The sequence below is a fragment of the Hyaloscypha bicolor genome, assembly GCF_002865645.1.
Source record: "Hyaloscypha bicolor E unplaced genomic scaffold K444scaffold_189, whole genome shotgun sequence".
Taxonomy (NCBI): domain Eukaryota; kingdom Fungi; phylum Ascomycota; class Leotiomycetes; order Helotiales; family Hyaloscyphaceae; genus Hyaloscypha; species Hyaloscypha bicolor.
In genome coordinates this window covers 198,298-223,227 of record NW_020194691.1, presented here as the reverse complement: position 1 = coordinate 223,227, position 24,930 = coordinate 198,298, and the positions used below count along the sequence as shown (strand labels likewise).

The following is a 24,930-nucleotide window of genomic DNA, read 5'->3' as shown; positions in this document are numbered from 1 at the left end:
ACCTCTCCCCAAAAACATCCATCTCGAACATCTTCTCGAATCTCCCATCCCCCCATCTTCTTGTATCCGTTTTCTTACGAACATCCATACAGCCGACGCAATGGCAAAGACCAAGGAACCCAAGACTGGCAGCAAGTCCAAGTCGGAGGTCAAATCTCTCTCAGCTGTCAAAAACGCGTCTGTCACTAAACCCTCTCAGACTCCCATCGCCAAGTCCAAGCAAATCGCCAAGAATGTTGCATCCAAGGTGAACGGCAAGAAGGAGAAGAAACCAGTCGTTAAGGCTGCCACTCCCTCCTCTGACGACGAGTCCGACTCGGTCTCTTCTGCGTCCGAAGACTCGGCCAGCGACTCTGAAGTTGAGGTCCCTGTCAAGGCTGCCCCAGTCACAAACGGCAAGGCCAACGGCAAGCTCAATGGCAAGACGAACGGTGCTGCGAAGAAAGAGGTAGATACCTCTTCTGAATCCTCTTCCTCCTCTGATTCATCCGACGATGATTCCGAGGAGTCCGATTCCGATTCTGAAGCTGAACCTGCAAAGCCCGAAGCCGCTTCCGACAGCGAGAATGACGATAGCGACAGTGACGACTCTGCTTCCGACTCTGAGGAGACGAAACCCGTCGTTGCAAAGCCTGTTGAGAAGAAGATTGCGGCACCAAAGGCTGCTACAAATGGCGCTGCAAAGCCGGCTGTCAAGGCTGTAAGTTCTTCTGTGGAGAAAATATCATTCAATAACTAACATCGCAGGAGGAATCCGAGGAGGAGGAAGACAGTGATGATTCTGCTTCGTCTGTTTCCAGCGACGACGACGATGATGCATCCGATTCCAGCGATAGCGAGAGTGAGACCGAGGCACCAAGCAAGAAGCGCAAGGCCGAAGAGGAGCCAGTTGAATCCACAAAGAAGACCAAGACCGAGACCGCCGTCGAAGACAATGGATCCAAGAACCTGTTCGTTGGCAACTTGAGCTGGAACATCGATGATGAGTGGCTGTACCGCGAGTTCGAGGAGTTCGGTGAGATCACACGCGCCAATGTCTTGACTGACAGAGAGTCCGGTCGCTCCAAGGGTTTCGGATATGTTGAGTTCGCCAGTTCAGCATCTGCTGCTGCTGCTCTCGAAGCTAAAAAGGGCTCACTAATTGATGGTCGTGAAGCAAATGTCGACTTCTCCACTCCCCGTGACAAGGCCGCACCAAAGGACCGCGCACAGAACAGAGCTCAGCAGTTCGGCGATTCCAAGAACCCTCCTTCCGACACTCTCTTCTGTGGTAACCTCTCATTCGACGCTACCGAAGATGTTGTTGGAGAGGCTTTCGGCGAGCACGGTACAGTTGTCAATGTTAGACTTCCAACTGACATGTGAGTTTATTTGCCCTAAACACATACACATGTTACTAATTATTTGATAGGGATTCTGGAAACCCTAAGGGCTTTGGCTATGTTACCTTCAGTTCCGTCCAAGATGCCGAGAAGGCATATGAACAAATGATGGGCGCAGAAATTGCTGGCCGACCAGTCCGACTTGATTTCGCGACTCCACGCCCTGAACGATCCGAGGGAGGATTTTCTCGAGGGGGCGGCCGAGGTGGCGGACGAGGATTTGGCGGAGACAGAGGACGTGGTGGTCGTGGAGGTAAGCCTTACTACTCATTTCTTTTCCGGTTTTGATCGCTCATCTCCTGGGCCCTCTCATGTCTCTTGCCTCAGAAATAACCGGTACTAATTGATCTATAGGTGGACGAGGTGGCGGACGCGGCGGTTTCAATGACAGAGGACGTGGCGGATCGAGAGGTGGCCGTGGAGCTTCGACCAACCGTGGAGGTTTCGGAGACTTCAAAGGCAAGAAGCAGACTTTTTAAGTCTAGAGGCATCGCTTGAGGACTGCATGCCCGTCAACACTGCCGCACAATTCTTCTTCGGAAGATAAGTGTTGACTTGTGGGTCGTTGGCTTTGTGGGTTGTGGGCTCTTGACTATACTGCTTCGGCAGCTGTGGGCTTTGAGATCATACTTGTGGGCTTGAGACATTACACAGTGGGCGTTGGCTTGTGGCTGTCCCTTTGGCCTGTCTGCACGCAGCAGAAACTGGCCTGGCTTTTTGACTTTACACATATCATATGGGCGTTTGGGATTCATGACCGTTCTGTGGGCTTTGGCTACGAAGTCGAGATGAACCTTCTTATATCTTCCTCCCTTTTGGGATGGGTATCTTGGAGCGGATCGAGCTTCATGTGGGCTTCTCGAAGATCAATCATCCTGTGGGGCGTGGAAAAGTTCTTGTTTGTTTCCTTGGCTAGCTGTACGTTTCGATAATGTTGTGCGTAGTCTCGCACGTCTCTGTACCATATGGTGAGTATACCTTGCTCTCTGGATTGGTTGCTGCTTGCATTTCCTCCCCCGCAAACCATTCATTTCTGCTTATGAATTGAAACATCAAAACTCAACAATCTTGCTCCGCTTGACGTGATATTCATGCTTGCATTTTGTGAATCCCGCCATTAGCAATGTTTGGTGTCAAGACCCATATTATCATTGATTGCGACTGCCTCCACTTAGGTGCTTACCAGGACTGCGAGTTGGAAGCCAATAAACTTCAGGGTCATTTTGAAGGGATAGGTTCGCGGATATCCCGAGGCGACCTAGTTGTTTCCGAAATTACGACATCTCCATCTCTGTTATCCCAGCTTAAAAGACATTCCACGATTGATTTCGCTTTCGGGTTTTTGGGCTCGCTGGCGATAATCGACGATCAGCACTCAACCTAGACAAAAAATACCACGCCAGTATCGTGAGAGCTGTAGTTGGCAGACCCAGCAATCGCAGCAACCAAAAGCCACCAGATGCCTTCAATTTCCCTTTCACGCTATCTAAAAAGTCGGCATTGAAGAATTGAGTTCCGAAGAGTGACTGCAGGATATCAGCAGAGAGAAAAACTCAAGCGAAAAGGGTCAACATACCGCAACTCAGTCAGTGGAAGGAAAATCAGAGTCATGATTGCGATTGTCTTCATCGAATGGCTATCCTGCTGGAGTATGATGCTGTCTCTCTAGGTCGTCTGATGGAATGCCTCGCTAATATTAGCTTTAGGAGAAAATACTTACAAGATTGATCACATTTTTTCAATTGATCGAACTCGAAGGCCCAACGAGTTGAACGCACTGAGCATATATTGCGAGTCCTTTTTTGTGGCCGGGATAGCAGGATGCGGTGCAAGATCACGAAATTGAGAAGGATTGAACATCTCCCTGTGTGCTTTCCGTATCGCTTTTGCAGTGTCGATAATAGCATCGCAGGCTTCCTTCAAGTGTATGGCGATCTTTTCCAGATTGTGAAGAATCACAAAGTTCGCCTCGTACTCTTGTCATTTCCTGCTTTTGTGCGTCCGCGTATCTGAATATTTGCTGTCAACAGTCAGCAGAATTACCTGCTCGGATAGAATACAACCCTCCTCCTGGTGGTTAAACACTGAGATCAAATCCCAAATAACCGAATCCATTCGTGAGTATAGTTCATCCAAGATGGTAACAAATAGAGCATACGGGTCGTAAAGCGCGCTCTGCACATTGTCTGCATTCTCTATGAGCCTTCTCAGCCGCCCCTGAATTCTCGGGTACGATCCGACGCAGCAGAGGAAATGTCACCTCCTGCTTCATTCCACTTCACGAAAAGGCCTCCCTGGATCCAGCTTGGGCCGCCGGCTGCCAAGTGGTGTTGCGATCCAGAACCGCAGATATCAGAATTGCTATTAGCAGTGAGATTTAACACAATGTTTTGGCACGGGGAATGCAACCATGAATCTAGCCCCAGTCAGAAAAACACAACAACAGGTTAGGTGGTTCTTGCCTTGGGTGTTGTGATTTGCATCTCTTATACCAAAAGAATTTGTCACGCCGACAACTCGCTCTTCTAGAAAGACACTAGGGACGGAGAACCCCTCGAAGATTTCCTTCAACTCTAATATATTGTTTTTATCAGGCTCGTCGACTCCGGGGAATCTGTAGCTTGTTAGTTCTTGCATATGTGAAGCCCGGTGTTAAACATTTTGAGTTTCTAGTTTGGTGGGACTAGCGCTTGGAATCTTGCTCCGTTTTCTTCGATTTCTTCTCACACCGCCTGAATGTCGTGTTTCCCCTATTTCTCTGAGATGCTCCCTTAGCTTAAGTTTTTTCGTTGCAGCTCGTTTCTAGGATTTGGATTAGCAAACGCAAGTTACTTTGTTAGAGCGTTTCTTCACCTGTGTCACTTGGTTTAAATACTATTTGTTTTGATGGACTAATGATCTTTGATGTCGTAAGCACACCACCACCAGAGGAAAATTAAGCGAATAGATGGCCGCAAAAGGGGGTGGATATATATTTGACTATGTTCGTTATGTAAGAGATTGAAGGCGCCTTATCGATCGATCTCTTCGTTTGGAAGTAGGGTGATGACGAAGACACGCCTTCTTTGTCAAAAAGAGGAAATTCAGTGGAGCAAAGCGTTGATGGGGCCACCCACGCTCGATGCGTTTCAATGTCTAGGATAGCTCGTGCTCAGACCCAGGCCGAGAACGTTTCCAAGGCTTCTCCTAAACAATCTATAAACCGAAGTCGCACAGAGGTCTGTTCATGCATCTTACCACGGCCCGGCATTGAAAACAAGTCAGTGTACAATTGGAGATCAGACCCCTCGCTTGGATTCAAGGACAATTGCGAAGCTCATGTGAAATCTAGCTCGGAGCTTGATTATACTATAACTCCACAATCTCTCCAACACTGTATTCTTTTTCTTTCTCGCAAATCCTCATGAAGATGGCAGAATTCTCCACCAACGATCTCTATACCTGCAACGGCTGCCGCTCAGCAATCCTCGCCGACCGAGCTCGCGTATCCTGCCATGGCTGCCCAAACTACCATCTCTGCGCAAATTGTTCCGTCATAAAGCAGTTCAATAGCCCGCATGCCGAGTCCCATTCAACAATGGTCTTCAAAGTTTCTGGGTTCGTCGGTCCCCCACCGCCTGGATTTAACCGCCGAACTCCTCCTCCGTTGCCACCGAGAACGATGTCCAGCACGAGCACGAAGCAAACCAACAGGCTTTCTGAGATCCCAACTGCGAATTGGGGTGCAATATGGAACGTTATTAAGGCTCCACTGGAAAAGAAAGACAAGAAAATTCGCAAAGAGGGCATAGACGGAACTGCCAGAGACCAAGGGACCGAATTGAGGCCAGCCAGCGAATCACCGCCTCAAGACGGGTTCGAAATTGCGCCCTTGAACAGGCACCCAATGAATCAATTCCCACCTTCACCACCAAAATCCGTGCGGCAAAGAATCGAAAAAGTTGACAGTACAGCACCGTCTTATCCCCGGCCAGCGAAATGGGAGCTCTTGTTTGAGGCTGACCATACGCCAACGCCGATTTTCGTGGCGTTGATGAGCACAGTGTTCAGCCATTTAGATCCGCAGCACACCGGATATTTGAGCCCAGAGGTATATTCTGGGTTCTTGGATATTCAGGGATATCCTCTTCCTGGAAATATCTGTAGGTTGCATCTTCTCTACTCAGCTACAATTGCATGGCTGATATCAATCAGGGAAAAACGCGCTCGACAACGACGCGGGTGACGCCTCCTTAGACGTCGCTGACTTAGAACTCGGCCTCCACTTCTCGGGCCTCGCCATCTCTCATACCCTCGCTACGCGGCACAAGTCTTCTCTTTCATACGACCAAGATAATATGAAGGAGCCTACCTCTGCAGTAGAAGAAAGAATCAAGGAGTCAATGCGTTTTGGGGCAAACATGCCGATGATTTCTAGACAGGGGTTTATTGACCTTGGCAAAAGGGAGTACTTAAGGGACCCGGATGTAGGGTACAAGTATTTAAAGAGAGTGGTGTGTGAGTATGGGATATGGGGTGAGTTGGGGGAGATCCGGAGGAACATTTTGCCGGCCAGCGGGGCGGGCGAGGAAGAAGAAGACAGACCCCCATTGCCCCCCCGAGGCAACTCTCTGAGCCATATGAAGGTTGATGGGGGAGAGAAGAAGGTTGAGACATTGCTTAACGGGGATGGCTGGGAGCAATCTTCACCTGGAACCATCTCTGAAAACCCGGTCGAGATCATGGATGCGGGACAAAAGGTTACAATGCTACAACAAAACGAGGAGATCATAAAATCGGAGGGGGAACGGGAAACGAGCAAGAACACAGCAGGGTCGACCGAACAATGCGATGAGATGCCCAAGGACCAGGAACATAAAACATGGTGCGCAAATCTACAAGAGACGGATGCGGCTGAAGCAACAAGCGAGAGGGATGATGATGAAAGGCTCTCACAGTTTGTAAAAATTTGAATCGAGCCTAGGGAATGCAAGCTTTTTCCGGCGGCCGCTGGCTGTCTTCTTTTGTTCGGGGCGCTCCTACGGCTAGCTCTCCGGTGTATCTACAAACCTCAAAGCAGAGAATAAAATTTCATCCCCTCATTCCACAATTTCCACTCCTGCCAGCAGCAAGCATTGTATTAATCCGAGCCTCATTCAACAATGTGCTTACTAATATTAGAGCTAACGGGAAAAACTTGCCGTCTTCGGAATACCTGCAGATGGTACTGGGGCTGGTGCTGCTGGTGTAGCGGGAGCAAATACGGACCGTAAGAGAGAAGACATTCTACGGACTGTAAGGAGCGTTACGGGCCAGGGGCAGGCCCGTACAGCGATATTAGTAACAATCGTCTAAATCGCATTTTAAGCGCGAGCGCAAAAAGGGTCAGGAACACCAAACCCATAATATTAATTATATCGACTGCATCACCATTTATTAATAGAACTCCATAATTTTAATTAAAATAGATGGGGGCATTAGTGCGATTAATTTAAGGTACTATAGTTCTCTCCTGGACTTATAATTATTAAATTATTTGAGATCGGGCAAAAATGCGATTTTATAGCCTCGCGCGCCAAGCTTCGCCAAGCCCAGCCCCTCGATTTTCGATTTTCGTACCCCTCCAACCTCTTTCCTAAATAACTTTCAGACTACGCTTCTAGACTTAGTACTCTCGGGCTTAAATAGTTTATATAAGTGTCCCCTTACTCTCTTTAAGAGCTTATATTATTATAATAAGATTTGGGACTATGGCCGGCAAATTAATACTATTTTATACCAAAATTAAGAGTAAAAACTGCCCTTTATTAAATTATATAATTAATCTGCTTCTAGCTAAAGAGCCCTCTTATCTAAAGAAAGACCCTAATATTCCCTTACTCTCTCTAAGAGCTTAGACTATTTTAATAAGGTTTGGAACCGTGCCCGGCGAATTAATACTATTTTATACCAAAATTAAGAGTAAAATCGCTATTTACTAAACTATATAATTAATTCGCTTCTAGCCAAATAAATCTCTTACCTAAAGAAAGCCCCAAATGCCCCCATTAATTTGAGCCTATTGCTGTTTTAATTAAGGCTATCATTATTGAGAAGTCATAGAAAATAATTTCGTGGTTTTGGTGTTCTCGACCCTTTTTGCGCTCTCGCTTAAAATGCGATTTAGACGATTGTTACTAATATCGCTGTAGCGGGTACAGGGGTTGACTTACGTGCTTAGTAAAGGTAGTTGTTAAAAGAAAGAAATTTTAAAATTCGAAATTAAAGCCTACCTTATTTAACTTACCTGGAAAAAATCGCTAGCCTTTTAAGAGTGAATTTAAAGTCAAAATAAAGGTAAAATCTCTCAAACTAGTGCCTAAGCCAGAGTTAGTCATGTGACCTCGTCCGAGCGTAATGGAAAATCAAACAAAACCAACGGCATTCGAACTTCTCACAAACATGCAAACGCCTTCTCCAGCGAATCCAATCCTGCTTTTATTATGCTTTACCTCCTCCCTCGGGCATGAATTTCTGCTCGAACTTTCAACAAGTTAACATTCTACCGCGGCCATCACAGCACAACAGGGAGATTCATCACGATCGGTCCCCAAGGGACTCCAGTCACCCGTGAGATCGAGGTCTGGCTGGGAGGCCTGGGGAGTGCGTATGTCATGTTCGGCCCTGAGATTAGCCGGGCTTTCCAAACAGGGACTATACTGCAGGGCGGCTGTTCCTGGCACAAGACCAGGAGTTCTATCCGCTGAACTTCCACCGCAATACCCGACACTTCTCTTATAGTATTTTGCACCTAAGATAGTTACTTTGGAGCTAAATACATATTATCCAGAATCGTCCCCTTATCCTCGACTCGAGATACCCCAAGATCTTCCACAACAATCGAATGCCCGCAGCAGCCCAGCAACTCTTCATGCGTATGGAATGATACATGCGATTACGCTTGATGGGGCGCCCGATGGTAAGCTTGCGCATTGTGATATCTATCCTCTGCTAATGGTGGACAGCGGAATTTCAACTGAATATGAGAGAGACAGTCCAGCGGTTGCAGCCGGTCTTGGATAAGGTCAAGGATACATAGAATATCCCCAAAGACAGCTAGCAACTCTTTGGTGGGTTCTGCAACTGTATCACATCGAACAGCGCTTGGCTCGGAAGCGCCATGGGGCCCATTTGTCAGAAGCAGCATCAAGCGTGGCGTCTTTTCTGTCTCTCGGGTGTCTCTCGGATGTTGCATTTTTACCTGATATCAAGGCGGATTCTATCGCAAGATCATGGTATAATTCGCCCACTGTTACACGAAAGTTTTCTTGAGCACTTGAGAGATCCATCAGGTTTGATTCACGTACGAGCGTATTCACGTACGAAGCGTATTTAAGTGTGGAGCGCATTTGCGTACGGAGCACATTGATATACGGAGCGCATTTATACGAGCGCATTTACGTACGGAGTATATACGCATACCTTGAGCATACGTGATTTGTTGGTTTTGAACGAGCAGGGATGACACGGCGATCACATGATGTCTCGACATATCAGGACATCCCATCCGTCGTTCCTCTCGCCCAAAAATATCTATCAACTTCCGACCTCATGCCTCTAAATTCACGGAGACTACCGCATCTATTCCGAATCTCCCAGTTTCGACCCATTCATCAAAGTATGTCTTTAAATCTAAGACAACGTTCAGTGGTCTCCTCTTTTATCTGCACGTCACCCTCCTCTCCAAACGGACTCACCTTCGCGCTGTTCAAGCGCAGCAATGATGTCAATTCATACCAGTAAGTGCCCATATCACTTCACTGATGTCTTTAATCCTTCCTTCATTTTGAAGGAAACCCCGTGTGGAGTCGGTGGACAATGTTTCACCGGGACATGACGCTGATCACCTGACCAGGGGCAAATGGGCTGTCTGCTCCGGCTCCATCGACGCGGATGATCCCAGTCCCGAAGCAGCAGCAAAACGAGAAATTCAAGAGGAGACAACGCTCTCAGATGTCGACATCACTCTCCTCCGAAAAGGAAAGCCGTTTAGTCTTACAGATGAACGCTTGAACACGAGATGGACCATCCATCCGTTTGCGTGGCAGCTGAAGGACGGCGCTAAAGAGATCAAGTTCGACTGGGAGCATACGGAGTACAAGTTCATCAAGCCTGAAGATATCCATGAGTATGATCATGTACCGCAACTTGAGGTGGGGATGGAGAGGGTGCTTGTTCGCCCAGAGACCGAGGAAGCGCTGGCCGTGTTGAGGAATGATCATGAGAGCGGTGCTCAGGCGTTGGCTGTAAAAGCGTTGGAAATGCTGCTGAAAGCTGTTCGGGGCCGGGAACTTTCGCAGTTGGCGACTTCTGAAGAATTCTGGGCTGAGTTGAGATGGAGAACATGGCATCTTGCAAAGAACGGAAGGCCGAGTATGGGAGCAGCGATCGAGGCCGAACTCTTCAAGACCTTGGACTTTGTTTCAACGCGGGTGTCTTCTTCTGTGTATGAGGGGATCGGCGGTATTCCCTTGTCTGATCTCAAGGGCATCACGGAGACAGCAATTTCCGAGCGAATCTCAGCCACGCAACACAGCTTGGAAAGCCTCGCACAGTACTGTCTTGATTGTATGAGACCAAAGAGCTTCGAGTCAGTCACAAATATCGTGACCCTCTCCTCGTCCGGATCGATAACTCGGACTTTGGCCAGATTCGTGGAAAGCACGACAAAAAATAGAGGATACGTCAAAATCACAGTTCTCGAGTCACGCCCCGGCTTCGAAGGTGTAGCTTTCGTCAACACTCTACTCGACTCACTCCGGGAGGACAAAGACATTCATTCCCACCTTAAGATTGAGATTGTTTCCGATGCCAGCATTGCCACTGTTATTGGAGATGCACAGTACCTGATATTCGGTGGTGACAAAGTCCTACCCAATGGCAACGTGAGCAACAAAATCGGTACCCTCACAGCGGCCATGTTATCAAAGGAGCTGAATCCAGCATGTAAAGTCCTTGCATTGTTCACTACGAATAAGATCACCGGCTCAGGATTTGACTCGGAACATCTGAAGGTTGAGTATAATGATCCGAAAGAATTGACTAGTGCTTGGCCGGAGAGTTACAGGCAGCAGCTGAATGAAAATCAAGAAAACGGATATCAGGTTGAGGTGAAGAATGCATATTTTGAGTGGGTACCCGCGAAGTATATTGATCAGTATATCTCGGACATAGGCGCGCTGGAGAAGGCAGATATTGAACGATTGGCCAGTGAGGGCGAGGAGCTTGAGAAGAGGATATTTGGGGACTTGTGAGTGTCAGTTGCGCATTCACAATCAGGCCCCATTCATACATAGTTCAGGATACGTTACTTTAAAGGGTATTTACACTCGTCGACTAAACCAGGCCAATGAATGCAACCACTTCCAACCAGAAGTTACAAAGGTTCGCTTTAGGGGCTAATCCATGGGCTTCCTCATCTCGTTAGAGTTCTTCTATTATACGCCGTGTTCCATAATCCATCCTCAACAATTTTAGTTGACCCCGCCACCATAAGGCCTCGGTTTCCTACCCTTCGGAAATGGTACCTCTACGACTTGTACTTTCCAACTTTCTTTCATAGTGCGCCTTCTAGCCCATTCACAAGCTTTGCAGTCTCAGCTTGAGTCGTCATGTTGAATTCCTTTACTTTCTCGCCCAATCTTGCAGGTTGTAGCTTGCTTCTCAGCCTCTTCCTGAGAGAGCTTTCCCCGGTCCTTTGGCTTTTCAGTCTTTGTTTTGTCTCTCTCCTCCACCTTGGCCGGGCCTGCCCTCTTCGTTCCCTCTCGTTTTGCGGAATTGATTTTCTCTTCCTTCTTAGTTCCGTCGAGCTCCTTCATCACATCCTTCAACTTCCATTTGGCCGCCTCCAACTTTTCTTCAGCTACAACCAGTCAATGCCTAGTCGCTTCGAGTTCAATATTGAACGCATTCTTAGCTCCCTCTAACGTTTCTTCAGCTGCAACTCGTTGATTCTTGCTTACCTTTAGTTGCCCCTTGAAATCGGCTTTGACAGCATCGAGTTCAGCTTTGGCGGCCCGCAATCCCCCTCTGGTTGCGGTGATTTCAAGCTTACTTGCGCCGAGCTCGTGAATGAAATTCTTGGTTTCCTCCAGTTCTTTATTAATAGCAGCCAATTTGTACTTTGAACGCAGGCTCGCTTCGAGTTCCTCTCTGAACGCAGCTCTAGTTGCCTCCAGTACATCTTTTAGCATCTCTAGTTCATCCTTAGTCGCTTTGAGTTACTTGACTGCATCCTCATTCCTGCCTTGAGCATCCCTCTCAACGTCCTTCTCTGTCTCGACAGTAGCTGTAATGTGTCAATACTCTTCACCTAGAATCGGATTATCTACCTTAACGAGATTTTGTTCTTTAACACCGACATGCTCTGTCCTGGGCGGTGGTGTTTCGGAGCCAATTTCTGCCTCCACACGCGAATTATAGTTGGTGGCCATCCTCAAAGCGTATAACTTGGGGGAAGCTAAGTTGATGGGGGGGGGGTAACTTGTGACCTTTGGTAACTCGATATCTTTGGGACGGAAAGGTATTTGGAAAACTGAAAACCCGAGAAGAGGGAGGAAGTCACGTGAAGGGTATTTAAGCTCGCCGTGTTGGAACTGCTATAATTCATCTGAAGCCCTGTGTTATGATCGAGTGAAGACGAACCTTCCACGTGCCTCAAGTTCACCGAATCACTCAAAATCCAGACGCAAAGCAATGGTTCAAGTTCTTCCTTCAATTGGGAGTGAGAGAAAAGATGGGACCAGAAAATGCAGAATGCACCGCGCAATAACATTCATAGGCTTTTGGGGACGATGTTGCATTGAATAAGTATATTTCTTTGCTAACTTCACGCCTGCTATTCAATGACTTGCCTGTGGGAATCTAGTTATAGGAAGCTCACGGGTTCACTCGACCACTCGTCACTCTCGTGAATCCCCAACTCAGCATTTTGAGCCCTTAGACCAAGCCTCCATACTCTCACGCCGTGGCGCCTAGTACACTCTCCCGCCGTAAGGTCTAGGTGTTCTTCCAACAACAAAGGGAATCTCAACAGCAGGTCCTTCATTACTGTCCTCTTCCTTGTCAATAGCGTTTTCCTTGCCGGTATTCTCCCCGGCTTGAACTTCGCCTTGCCCATCCAAGCTGAGATTTTCCATGGTAGCGGCGACGGATTCCTCTTTCTGGGATGGGGCATCCTTCTCCGTAGAATCTATTGAAGGGGTAGCAAATTTTGTGTTTGCGGGCTCGTTCTCTTTTTTAATATATCTCTCCTTCTCGAGGGAATCCTTTTCATTGATGGCGGCTGGGTCTTCTCTCAAGATTGGTGTCTCGGGAGTGATCTCTGCTTCCCCGCTTGGGTTGATGATGATAGGCATTGTCAAAAGCCTGAAATAGATGTATGAGCGTTTGGTGCTGTACTGTAGTCGATGTGCGATTTAGTAGCCCGATACTGTTTCTTGCTTGGAGAAACTAGGAAATAATAGAAAGCCAGGCTACGGATGAGACGCTTTTGTAGACTCGAATCCGCTGTGAATCACCCAAGGCTCTCTAAACAGGAAGGAAGGACATAAACAAGCAATAAAATCAAACAAAACTCAGCTACAGCTTTTTTGTATTCTCTGAATCAACCTAGATCTACGCGCACAGGAATGATTCAACTTGACTTTAATGTTCGCACTGCCCCCTACCCAGACAATACGGATTTAACAGTCTCCTTTAAATCGCCCTTCGGCAGGCCCAACTCCTTATTCGCAAGCTGCTCCTCCTTAGGAGAAACCCCAATGCCATCTCCAAACAACAGTGGCTTCAAATAATCCCCAAAAGCTGAGTAATCGCCCTTTGCCAACTTCTCATCTGCGAGCTTCTGACTATCCGCTGTATTCTTCTTTACAACCGTCCACTTCTTCCCAGATTCCTCCTCCAGTGCCGCTAGTATAGCATTTTGTGTGGTTACGAAGGAGGCAACCTTGAGGTACTTGTTCGCTGTCTCTTCAGGGTGTTTGAGGACTGAAGCGATTGCTTGGCCAACGAGGGCGAGATTTGATCCCGTGAAGGGCTCGTTGCCGGAATCGTAGATGGTCGCGGTCTCGGTTGGAAGTGAGAAACCCAGTGATCCCACTTTCAGGCCCTAGAAAGATCTCATTAGATAATGCTCAATATATCTCGAAGGGGTATGTACCCAGTCAAAGAACATTCCCGTCGAGATCCCAGTCCACGAGAAATGCTTATTCTCTTCCGCAGCCTTAGCCAACACCCCCTGCAGCGCAATCTTTCCACCTAATATCTTTTTTGCGCCGCCTGTGATGGTTGTAGTATCCATCCCAAACTCGCTCGGTATAAATCTCTTTACGCCTGCCTTGACTGCCGCGTCGACAACCGCCTGCTGCTGTCCCAATGCCGCTGTTGCGATCGTTGATACGACGGCATCTTGTCCCTTGAAGGCTTCTGCAATTGAGTCGGGGGAGGAGTAGTCGGTTTTGTGGACCTTTGCGCCGGGGAGTACTGTCGAGGTGGAGTCGATTCGGGTCAGGGCTGTTACGGTGAAGCCAGCATCGAGGAGGGCTTTCACGACAGCTGGACCGAGATTGCCTGTTGCCTGAAGCTTATTAGCTACTATCTCGTTCTCAATTGGGGTTGGCATACTCCAATGACAGCTACGCTCTTGATTGTGGTCATTGTGTGCTGTTGGCGGAGGAGGTTAGGTGTGTAGAATGTTAGAATTATAGAGAAGAGGGCAATTGATATAGTGATGAAAATTGCTCTTCGACTGCTGCTTTGGGGAACAGGATCTGCCATGCTGGCGCAATCGAAGAGGTTTATAGCATCATTTTTGAGGACTTCGGCCCCACGCCCTTGCAGGAGGATTGCACACTGGATGCGGGGCTCCAATCAAGGCGGCAGATTTTATGGGAGCCGAACGAGAGGGGGTATATTACAAAGCATTGAAGTAAGTCTGGGATGCTTATGAAGCAGTTGCGGGATGAAAAACCTAAATCCCATGGTGTGGGATGCGAGGAAGGGAATCACGGGAGTTCAGGAATCGAAGTTCGGCAAACGCTGAAAGATGTTTCGTGTTGCTTGGCGTTGGAGCGACTTGCTTAGTGACTGGCGGGGTAGATTCAGGGGCTCCGCCCAAGTTTCTCGAGTTTGGAAAACAGCAAGGAATTCTGCTTTCATACTATTTTGCAATCAATACCGAAGAGTCTTCTCTACTTCTGGCCTAAGTACAGGGATCGATTTGTAAATAAGCTTGTATGTCTGAATCTCTATCATACCCCGAAATGTGAACAGGTGCCTCTAACTCCCCGCTATAAAACGCCTGGGTATTCCAAACATGCATATTTCCCCAACCGGGAGCCTGCCACGCCTCCAAAAAAAAAAACAACAACACAAAGATCAACATAGCTCCAGCCCGAGAACGTTGCACCACCTCCAATCCCACCTCGCTGCCTCATCAATCGCATCTGCGTTCAACATCCCAAGCTCCAGCTCTTCAAGTTGATGCCAGATATTGATCCGTCTGCTCACCGGCCACGGTGGAATATCCCAATACCTGCTCACCAATCCCAACTCCGTAGCCTTGCCCACCTGTCCTCGCAGGAAAATCATCTGCTTCTTCGTCAACCCATTCCGAGGAATCTTGCTCTTCCCGCCCAGCACGCCGGTAAGTGAGGTACTCGTGTAATATGAATTCGATAAATTGTAAATATGTGATAGATTGTGCAATGGTGCATCGAAGAACACATCTCGATACGTGCAGTTCGAGTATGAAGAGTTGAGCACCGCTTCGAATGGTGTATTTCCTGTCCCGACGTGTGTGATGGGACCCGGAATGACTGCAGTCCCATTCCAGTACGTGAGCCAACCTTTCTGACGAAATGGTTCAAGCTGTGCTTGCACTGCTGCCAGGGTTGAAAAGCCTTCGGTCTTTAGGTCTGTCATAAGCACGATGCCTCGCGAGGGATGAGTATCCCAGACACCATTGATTCCCGAACTCGAAGTCAAGCTGCTCCCCGCATTTTGATTAGTGAGAATGTCAATCAAAGGATCAAGGTACAGAGATCGTAATGTCAAGTTAGGTCTCAAGGACGAATTCGTATGGCCAACGTATAATTCTCCATCGATGAGATGACAATCAGCTTCCACACCTGTAATTCCCAGGGACAAAGCTTCAAACAGCGGAACTCGGCGCCAATAATCATTGTGCGAATGAATTTCTTTCGGGACGACATCTCGGCTGAAGTTTGGAAGCCAGAAGGTTGAAGTTGAGTTGGCTCCTGGTTGTACCCAATCGGCAACTATTTGGGTGAGGCCGTTGTCTGAAACTCTAGGAGGAGAGAGTCGTCTGACGAGGGCAAGGAGGAGGGAGTGGTAGATTCTGAATTTCTGCCATGAGTACTAGTGGGAGAGAAAGGGTGGGGTGATCCTACATGACAGCGAAGATGCCGAGAAGGAGAGCAGCAGAAAAGAGGCACAGGAGTCTCCGGATGAGTTTAGGCCATGGCGATTGCTCTGATTTATTCCGGAAGTCGAACACTCTTCGAACACTTGAAGCAAACCATTTCCGCCGATTCTTTTGAGAAGGTTTGGGGCGACATTCTTCAATATCGACGACAGTGACCCTCAACTCCTTGACTTCCGGCTCAATTTTATCTTTGCTCTCGTTGCCCATAATTCCGTGTCAGGCCGTTTGCCCAGCAAGGGTGCTCAGCAACAGCACTACGCCAAGGCACCTCCGCTAGAAGCTTGGGAGTCGGTGCTCAACAAGAAAAGGGGAGATGAACTCGAGACAATATAGATTAGGCGAAACCAAAACATCGCGCCAGTCATTGACGGGAGATATCGCCCTCTTTATGTCTGCCATTGAAGTGCAAATTCTCTAGGCTCCAGCTGGATAATCTGGAAGATGTCGCGATTTTCCGAGGCGTTTCGGGAGAGCTAAGGCGAGCCTAGATCCCAGCCCTGACTCGAATCGGGTCTTCCTCCGAGAAACCAATACAGTAGGATACGGTTGGTGGTGGAAGAAGCCATATGGAATCGTTTGTTTGAGTTGAATAGATGATACCTTAGTAGAAGATCGATCTTATGCTTGAAGTCCAGTTGTTTTTTGTTACCCGCAATAAATCAATTTTAAATAAAGTTATGCTCTCCAGAAACCAGTGCGACCGCCTGCAGCGGGGCAATATGGACCTTTAGCGACCCCACCTTCGGGGAGGTCCCTGTTCTGTAGGGGGCTAGAATCTCACGTCAACTTCTGCAGGAGATACGCGAGGACTCTGCTGACTTGCTAAAATATGCTTGGGTAATTCCTTTTCCGTTTCGGGATGCCTCGACTTTCTGGGTTACTATTCACCTCTATGCAGTACATAGTTCTCCAGCTCCCTTTTCCCTACCTTCCAGTCGTCAACCGTCCTCCCACGCCCCATCAATATATATAAATCACTAACAAACCAATATTTACCACGAGTACCTTCTTGGCGCAGGAGAATTGGGGTAGAGAAGCCCAGAGCTAGCACGGTAATATCTCCGGGATTAACTTCAGAGTCTTGCGCAAATGTAAATATGTAAATACTACTAGACTTGCCTCTTTCTTGATTATGCACTGTTAGAAGGATTCGGCTGGTAGAAGGTAGGACTGCCTTCTGTAGAACTAACCAGTGGCGGTCGGATGGGGGTCCTTGTCTTTTGCAGCTCTGGCGGTCACCGACTGCACTACAGGATGGAATATGCGGTTCAGCCCCATCTCTAATTGCGACCCAAGGTCTACCACATGGCTCCACGACTCCTTAGCCTTCTCATAAGTGCTATGTTAAAGCCTAATGTCTAGCCTAACGGGCACCAGCGGTTCTCGTAAGTGTTCTTAGTCCATTCCAGACATTCAAACTTAACTACTTTACTGCTTCGGCGCCTGAGGGAATGTATTTTGAAGGATAGGACTCAACGCAACCGGTTGCTCCATGGTCTCCCACGGCGAGCCTGCAGAGTTTGGAGCAGAATTTATCCTTTTCATGGCCCCCATAATTTTGTATGGTCCGGGGTGGTGAGACTGAATGGCCATGATGCCTCGGCTCCTTCTCCCAGAGAGATCGATCCGATATACAGCTCGTGTTTGGCTGTGCCGAACTGCAATAATGACCGACGGAGTGCTTGCCCAGGGATATCTCACCATATGTCGACCCTTGCGGATACAGTAAGATTTTTGCCCCGAAGAACCTCTCAGGTAAACAATGACATCGATGGTCTGCCCAGGGTAATAAATCGCTGTATTCCATTCATGGCTCGGATATAGATCCGAATCGAGATTTTGGCATGCGAAAGAAGGTTGTAGATGTAAGTGGAATGCTTGTGATGCGGTGAAAATGGGTTGAAAACAAAAATGAAATGAAGAAATGATACGAACCATAGCCACATTTTGTAGCCCTGATTGAAATAAATGGTAGGAGGTCAGACAGGGCTGACCATTCAGAGTCTTAGCCATCTGTACCAAGCCACTAGTGCCACACCAAAGCTAAACTTTGCCAAATGGTCAGATATCCAATGAGAAAGAGTGGAAGTTCTTGGATCCTTGGGCGACAGCTACTGAAACCGAAAGCATGTCTAGAAATCAAAGAAACCAGAGAACGGGAAACAGGAACGGCTCGGCACGAACTCAAGAGTCAGGACACGGTGGTGGCCCAGCTCGACGTGGCGGATTTCCCGAGGGACTAATACGTTATGTTCCTTGGTTGTACGGGTTCAAAATGAGCCCGAGGGATGTAAAACAGGGTTGGACAACCGGCTTCTTTAGAGTTCTAAGTCTTCCCCGACGTATGGGTTCGTGTTGGATAGTTCTCGCGGTAGGCTTGCTCCAACGGGACGTACATCGACGTCAATTGTATATCCATGTCCATCGAGTCCATCAATCTCCTATGCTAGTATTCACGTGAGAGTGTCCCAGCGTTCTTCCTCCCCAGTATGGTTTTAGCGATCGTCGGCGCGTCGGCGGTCTCGAATTCGTGTGTGCTATTTTCCCCATATTCCTACTTAGCTGGCTATGGTTAAATGAGAAGATCACTTGTAGGCCGGTAGTCTGTTGTCGAGAGGGAAGAGGATGGAGAAAATCGTCATACGACTCCTGCAATATATATTAGCAATCTGGTCGTCCATAAATAGTTGCAACTTGCAACGGCCCGTTTTAGAGACTTACTAGTAGCGCTAATTGCATAGTAATTGGCCCATTCACAGGTCTGCAGCGTTGAGATCCTGGGCCATGAATAAGGAGGCATATGATTGATGGAGGAGTTTTAAGTCACCATGGGTCTGGTGGGTTAGGCTGGTGGATGACTCAGCAAGTGAGTCTCTTTTATTGCGACGTCCTGCTTCTATCTCATCCTTCACAATCTTAATTTGAGAGAAAAGGTAGGTCGAACGCGAGGAAACTGAAAGCTTGAGTTCTCACGCGCGAGCCAGCCAGTGAATATTCAAACTGACACCTTGAGCTTGACACCGACTCCTTCGGTTACCGAGATTCCGTTTTCAACCCCGTTCCTCTTCTCATTTTGGTCTTCAAACTCCTGCATCTTACTCCAGAGCAGGCATGGCTTCTTCACAGATCATTGTCCTGATAACAGGTGAGATCCGAGTTGATTTGAGTAAGGTATAAACTGACGAAGAGACATCTAGGCGCCAATCAAGGCATTGGATTTGAAACGGCCAAAAGCCTCCTGTTTTCCTTCCCCAATTACCACATTCTCCTCGGCAGTCGTGATCTTAGCAAGGGATTGGAAGCAGCATCAAATCTCCAGCAACTTCCTATCAAGGGCACGGTGACCGCAATTCAAATCGATGTCACCGACGATGCTTCGGTAGATGCTGCCGCGAGACACGTCAATGATACCCTCGGACGCCTCGACGTGCTTGTCAACAATGCTGGGATCGGGGCACGACACAATGAGACAGCGCGAGATGCCATGAGAGAAGTTCTAGCTGTCAATGTTGTCGGTGTAGTCAGTGTCACAGAAGCCTTCTTACCGTTGCTTGGGAAGTCCTCAGCCCCTCGTTTGATCTTTGTCTCTTCTACTACCGGCTCGATCGCCATTGCAGCAGACCCAAATGGGCCTTTACACGGCGGCGGTGCCATGGACTATAGATCTTCAAAGGCGGCGCTGAACATGTTGATGATTTTATACTGGAATCGCTTGGGGCGGGAGGGATTCAAAGTATTTGGTGCAAACCCAGGCTTGATTGCAACGAACTTCCATGGAGGCGGAAGACCTGGATCCGAGCCGGAAGTTGGAGGCGAAAGAATTGCTGCTGTCATCAGAGGAGATAGGGATGCGGATGTTGGGAAGGTCTGTAATGCAAACGGTGTTCTCCCCTGGTGATGGGGAAAAGCCATAAAATGATCGATAATAGTTCCATACGGCTACTTGCTTCGCTCGTCCTAGTCTCGAAGTCTTTATGTTAAAGCTGAGGGGCTTTCAACGATGAATCTTGTTTCTCACTCGTTCCTTGATGACCCGAAGCCGAATCTCTGGATGACGATCCATTCCCATTTCTGAACGTATGAAGCCGCCGTCATGTTGACGTTGACTGCAAATCTTTCCCCCCATTTTGAGTAGATACCAATGCGGGGAGGAGTAAGTCTAAGTTTGGAGCAAATTTCCCGGTGTCCGGGTATTTGCCTCTACCGTTATGTGACACCTCAGCCCTCTCTCTTCTCTTCTCTGCAGCAGCCTATCTTGATCAAACTTTGGTGTGAAGTTGTTAGGAAAGTATAATAAAGTGAGGAACCAACTCAACTATTCCGAATCATAGAAGAGACAAACTTTAGCAGAGGAACACACTCTCTGTGAGAATCTACCAAGGTTTGGTATCTCTGTATTAGTAATTGAACTCTAACCCTTTAATCTTCATTTCATATTCGATTGATAGGCATGGCCGCCCCTACTCAGACGCGAATCACCCTCGGCTCGCCCTCAGCTCAACCAGCTCACCTAAGCTGTCTAAGCAACCTGAGCAGCCCCTGAGTAGCCCCCGAATAGTCCACACGAAACTAATAAGGCCAGATGCTCGCTTAGGGCGCATTATGTCTTTTTTTATTAAGTCTTGGCGTTTATTCCTTGGAGCCTCTTTAGGCTCCTAAGGATCCTGAACAGGACCGCCTCGGACTCTGCAAGACCGTAGACACCCTGGAAACTGGCACATAGATAATATATCCCTATCCCAACTATGAAAAGTAACATCCTAGGATGTTGAACCGATTTTCTAGTTGCCTATCCTGTAATTCAAAAAATAAACCATAAGGAAATCATACCTAAAACCTGTCATCGTACTTTCGAAATTGAAGCTTTCATACATTATTGATCATCCGCATCCGCCATAAAGGTATCTTCCGCCGGCGCCTCTATCGCCTTCTGGCCAACCAACATCTCCAACCGCTCCGATTGCTCCGACTCTCCAGAAAAAGCCTTCAACCTCTTGTTTCCAATCCTATAATCCTCCTCTACAGCCAAAATGCTCTCAGTCTTCCTATCAAATATAGCTGGGAGGCTGAAATCAGCCTTGTCTTCCACAGAATACGTTTCTTGCGCTGCCATATTAAGCACCAATCGCAAGTTCTCGTTGTCGCCCGTATTTACTAGCGTTGAATAACTCTTTTCTAGGGTGGATGACTTGGGGAGGCGCATGAGGTTGGAATTAGTTACTACGCCCCCTGGACCGACGTTATGGAGGATAATGGCGCTCGAGTCATCACAGTTTTGATTGAGGGCTGAGAAGCTAAGTCCTGCTGCTGAGGCACTGAATACGGGTGTACCGGCGGATTGTATAGCGCTAGACGTGGAACTCTCTGAACTGATGTTCTGTCCAATCGTAATAATTTGCATGCTCTCGTGGTTTGAATTAACTATTGGAGCTATCACCGTTGTGGGTGTGGTTAAAGACGACGCCTGGGGAGCTTCGAGGGGTTTCGCCCGTGGTGGTAGGTGCTTGGTCAAGTCGATGAAAACCATTTGGTTGGAAGAAGGATCGGTTCCTTGAAGGTAGTTGCCACAGACAGACCAGCAGATGTTATCCAGCAGAGTATCGTGAACTGTAACGAGCTCTTTGTCTAGGTTTCATATAGTTATTACAGAATCACCATTAACAACATGAGTGAGTTTCACTTACCTTTCTCCATGAAGTGCCAAAGCGAAATCGTAGCAAGCCTGCAAACCGCAATAATCGGCAAAAACGGATGAAACCATAGAAATCTCTCGACCGTTTTATCCTTTGTACTCGACCGTCTGAACTGAATGCCCACGCTTGCTACAAGACGAAAAGATGGTACCCAATTATTGAATTGCGTATCACTGTACGCGCTTACTATCCAGCGCCTAGTATGAGCCGTCGATGGTGGCCCACTACCATTGATTTGTATCAAATACTTCTCATTCGGGGATATGAAGTATTGAGCCCAGGAATGGCATTTGTGGTCGGCGGGGACGATTTTGAACCCCCTTGTAAAAGAGAATCGCTTTCGTCCTGTATGTAACGGGCGTGCCATGGTAAAAGCATCCATGTCGAGGGTGTGTTCACACCCAGGGGGTGGCAGGACCTGAAAATGGCCTCGGTCGTCTATTTTCTCCAGCACTGAAGCCGGAGCGATCTTGAGCAAAATCCCGTGAACGACCAGAAGAGATAAGGATGAGGAAAAAGCAACCGGGAAGCGGAAATGAGTGCGTGTTTGTTTGGTATATTCCAGTGATTTGTCGTCTTGATTCTGAAGGTTTAGATCCAGCAGCTGCTCTTGCGGAATCTCAAACCTGATGCATTCGGTTTGAGACATCGTCTTTAACGACCATATTTGGTATGCTACTTTCCAGTATTCAGAGCCAGCCGATGCCTCACCTTTCATGCATTTTGACCTATTCCCCGAGTTAGTACAAGTATCATTCTGATGACTATTAGCCAACTCACGCTGACGTCCATATCTTAAACATGCCCACACTTCCACCATCGGCCGACACTTGGGAAGTTATCAGTATAGAACCTTCATCTTGCTTAGGGTTTAAGAAAGTCATCTTCGCAGTGCCACTGTTTGCCCAAAGATCGAATCTTCCAACCGCGTTGATGCTAGGCATCCAAATCTCGTTTGGCTCCTTCCGCAAAATATGACACCAGTCCGCATTCAGTCGACTCAGCTCTGGTGATAGGCGATTCAATCTGCTGACTACAGACTCGACTTGTAGCTTCCAGATTTCGGGATACTTTCTTTGAAATGCGCCTACGTAGCTTCCCACCATATTTAGAGAGGGCACGTTATGGAATGTATAGGAGGTTTCTATCCAGCAACTCAAGAGTTCCTTGTTCCATACCGCCTCGGCCAAGGCTTTGAAGAATATCCCATAAGATTCAGCGGAGTATCTAGATGACCCTAGGTCATTCAATGGTAGGCTTTGGCATGCGTGAGTAGGCCACCACTTTGTTGCGTAGGAAAGCAGAGGATATGTTGCTTTTAGATCAGTGGCCTCAGCCTTCTCTGCAGCAGCAATTGGCTTATGGGGAATATTGTAGATTATGTACGAGAGACAAAGGGTCGCTATAGAGCAATGTGCAAGTTCTTTTTGGATATGGAAGGTCCGCGAGAGCTCGGGGTTGTGTAATTCCGGGTTAGGGTCAACCAAAAATTCCTGGACAGACAGATGAATGAATCTCAAGGTTCCATCGGAATAGACCTCAACAAATGAGCCGCAAGTCTCTAGTAAACATTCTTGAAAGTCGGAAATGTAGTCATCAGATGTTATGGCTCGATCGATTTGAACCGCAAGTGCTGTATGGAGCGTTTCAAGCTTTCAAGGTGTTTGTGCAACAACAAGCCACTGAAACATCCTCTTAGTTATCGACCACAGCGATTTAGGAAGCCGTCTTTTCAAATCTTCAAGGATTTGCTTGTACATGGCGTCCAGCCCTTCGAGTATATGGATGTCGTTAATGGCTTGTAGTCGATTGTTCGGCGTTAGCAATGGGGAAGAAAGATAGCCGATCATCAACACCACCCACAAGAACATGGAATCTGCCCGGCTGACAATCTTTTCGACCGTTTCTGTGACTGTGAGAGAATCCGGAAACTTTCCTCGTTTGTATAGAGCCTGAATCTTTGGCTCGAGATATCGCTTCATGTCGCCGAGATTTTCCTCCGTTTCGAGTCGGAACTGAGAAGTGTTGCTTCCTACGCTCTTCACAACGCATAAATGAGGCCTCCCTAAACACACAACACTGCATTTGGATCCTCGAGTAACATTATCGAGGGTTTCCAGAAGTTCTTCCCAGTCTCTGCACCCATCGAGCGCGTCGAATATGAGAAAGGATGCACCAAGCCGCCCAAGGAAAATGCGGATTATAGATTGAATTTCCCTCTCAGTCGCAGTGCTCTGACCACTGCCCATATCGTCCATGAGGAGAACTGCTAAATCAATGAAGTCTGTGTCATCTTTGTTATCGTGCAACAGTTGGGTGGCAATTGCTCGTAGAGCACTCTCGTTTGACGTCGAATCATGATGCTGAGCGTTGAAGTAAAAAAAGGCGATAGCCCCTTTATCTGTGGGTTCATCTCTTCCAATACATCTCCGAATATCTGAAATAATACGCGTAGAGAGCACAGTTTTACCGTACCCGGGCTTTCCTTCAAAATGGTCAGCAATCTTGAAGTTAGTCAAAAATTGAGATGCTGAGTACCTGAGATGAAAAGGAGACGTTCCGAAAATTCAACGTCGTTGAGCTCACGTTTAAACTGATTCTCTATCCATGATTTGTATTTGTGATGCCGTATGAACCAATTCCCAGTATTCTCGGTCCGGTGTTTCTCGGCAGCATTAAACGATGTCGTCCAGTCCGAAGCTGCCATCCAAGCCCGTAGGCCTCGAACCTTCTCAGCTACACAATGTCAAAATGGACCAAAGATTCTATAAAGTAATATGAAAACGCACCCATTGACTCTTTCATGTTCCTTTCGGCCCTTTCTGCCTCATCTGCAGCCTTTCTAGCAAAATAGTCTTCGAGCCTGGCTCGCTGTCCTTCGTCTTGCTGAACTCTAGCAACCTCGAATTCATCAAGCCTCTGCTGGGTTTTGTCATGGTAGTATCTGCTTTCCTGCTTTTCCCTATCCATACCATTCTCCTTGGCCCCTGGCCATGGTGTATAGTGCAAATTCGAGCAAGCCTATGCCCTTCCTCCTGCCGTACTCGATTTGTGAAAAAGTCCAAGTCACAATCTTTTTCATCCAGGAACTAATCATATCTGGCCCGTACATTGGGCACACTCTCAAGATATTACAACCCGAAGGAATCATTAGAGAAGGCATCTCGAGAAGTCATGGCCCATCTCGTCCATATCAACGCCATCATTGCCTTCCTTGATCTCACCATCCTCGACCTCGAATACTCGGGCTTGTACGACATCCAGACCGCATACAAAGCTTTGGTATACAGGGTGAAATTCAAACTCGAATTCAGCATTCTCAGCCGCCGCGTCGACTTCACCAAGAACAGCAGCATTGCATCTCAGAGCAGTGAGCGTGGTCTGTTCAAAT

At 47.7% G+C, this 24,930-nt stretch overlaps 9 protein-coding genes across 9 annotated transcripts; 4 read left to right on the top strand and 5 right to left on the bottom strand.

Annotated features, from left to right (window-relative positions):
• Positions 1-100: 100 nt before the first annotated feature.
• On the top strand, positions 101-2,321 carry K444DRAFT_711562 (RNA-binding domain-containing protein; the record flags this gene model as incomplete). Its single annotated transcript, XM_024888253.1, has 4 exons — positions 101-700; positions 763-1,361; positions 1,412-1,620; positions 1,737-2,321. The coding sequence occupies 4 exons, from the start codon at positions 101-103 to the stop codon at positions 1,859-1,861; spliced, it is 1,533 nt and encodes a 510-aa protein (XP_024726595.1). The 3' UTR covers positions 1,862-2,321.
• Positions 2,322-4,346: 2,025 nt separating this feature from the next.
• On the top strand, positions 4,347-6,454 carry K444DRAFT_670570 (uncharacterized protein). Its single transcript, XM_024887645.1, has 2 exons — positions 4,347-5,524; positions 5,577-6,454. The coding sequence occupies exons 1-2, from the start codon at positions 4,786-4,788 to the stop codon at positions 6,332-6,334; spliced, it is 1,497 nt and encodes a 498-aa protein (XP_024726594.1). The 5' UTR covers positions 4,347-4,785; the 3' UTR covers positions 6,335-6,454.
• Positions 6,455-8,896: 2,442 nt separating this feature from the next.
• On the top strand, positions 8,897-10,805 carry K444DRAFT_622327 (nagb/rpia/CoA transferase-like protein). Its single transcript, XM_024882078.1, has 2 exons — positions 8,897-9,139; positions 9,256-10,805. Exons 1-2 carry the CDS (start codon positions 9,021-9,023, stop codon positions 10,652-10,654), a joined length of 1,518 nt encoding a protein of 505 aa, XP_024726593.1. The 5' UTR covers positions 8,897-9,020; the 3' UTR covers positions 10,655-10,805.
• A 191-nt stretch (positions 10,806-10,996) lies between these two features.
• On the bottom strand, positions 10,997-11,833 carry K444DRAFT_638318 (uncharacterized protein; the record flags this gene model as incomplete). Its single annotated transcript, XM_024884236.1, has 4 exons — positions 10,997-11,262; positions 11,455-11,583; positions 11,625-11,688; positions 11,732-11,833. 4 exons carry the CDS (start codon positions 11,831-11,833, stop codon positions 10,997-10,999), a joined length of 561 nt encoding a protein of 186 aa, XP_024726592.1.
• Positions 11,834-12,171: 338 nt separating this feature from the next.
• K444DRAFT_711538 (uncharacterized protein) lies at positions 12,172-12,757 on the bottom strand (the record flags this gene model as incomplete). The annotated part of the gene is made up of 1 exon (XM_024888252.1): positions 12,172-12,757. One exon carries the CDS (start codon positions 12,755-12,757, stop codon positions 12,374-12,376), a length of 384 nt encoding a protein of 127 aa, XP_024726591.1. The 3' UTR covers positions 12,172-12,373.
• Positions 12,758-13,065: 308 nt separating this feature from the next.
• K444DRAFT_648671 (NAD(P)-binding protein) lies at positions 13,066-14,057 on the bottom strand (the record flags this gene model as incomplete). The annotated part of the gene is made up of 3 exons (XM_024885489.1): positions 13,066-13,509; positions 13,561-13,977; positions 14,025-14,057. The coding sequence occupies 3 exons, from the start codon at positions 14,055-14,057 to the stop codon at positions 13,066-13,068; spliced, it is 894 nt and encodes a 297-aa protein (XP_024726590.1).
• Positions 14,058-18,820: 4,763 nt separating this feature from the next.
• K444DRAFT_576844 (NAD(P)-binding protein) lies at positions 18,821-19,838 on the top strand. The gene is made up of 2 exons (XM_024877553.1): positions 18,821-18,991; positions 19,044-19,838. Exons 1-2 carry the CDS (start codon positions 18,958-18,960, stop codon positions 19,742-19,744), a joined length of 735 nt encoding a protein of 244 aa, XP_024726589.1. The 5' UTR covers positions 18,821-18,957; the 3' UTR covers positions 19,745-19,838.
• Positions 19,839-20,578: 740 nt separating this feature from the next.
• On the bottom strand, positions 20,579-22,919 carry K444DRAFT_281381 (uncharacterized protein). Its single transcript, XM_024871564.1, has 3 exons — positions 22,320-22,919; positions 21,531-22,267; positions 20,579-21,465 (listed from the first exon to the last, which is right to left on the bottom strand). Exons 1-3 carry the CDS (start codon positions 22,643-22,645, stop codon positions 20,720-20,722), a joined length of 1,809 nt encoding a protein of 602 aa, XP_024726588.1. The 5' UTR covers positions 22,646-22,919; the 3' UTR covers positions 20,579-20,719.
• Positions 22,920-24,611, bottom strand: K444DRAFT_281375 (uncharacterized protein). The gene is made up of 3 exons (XM_024871563.1): positions 24,329-24,611; positions 24,078-24,260; positions 22,920-24,024 (listed from the first exon to the last, which is right to left on the bottom strand). Exons 1-3 carry the CDS (start codon positions 24,507-24,509, stop codon positions 23,195-23,197), a joined length of 1,194 nt encoding a protein of 397 aa, XP_024726587.1. The 5' UTR covers positions 24,510-24,611; the 3' UTR covers positions 22,920-23,194.
• Positions 24,612-24,930: the final 319 nt, after the last annotated feature.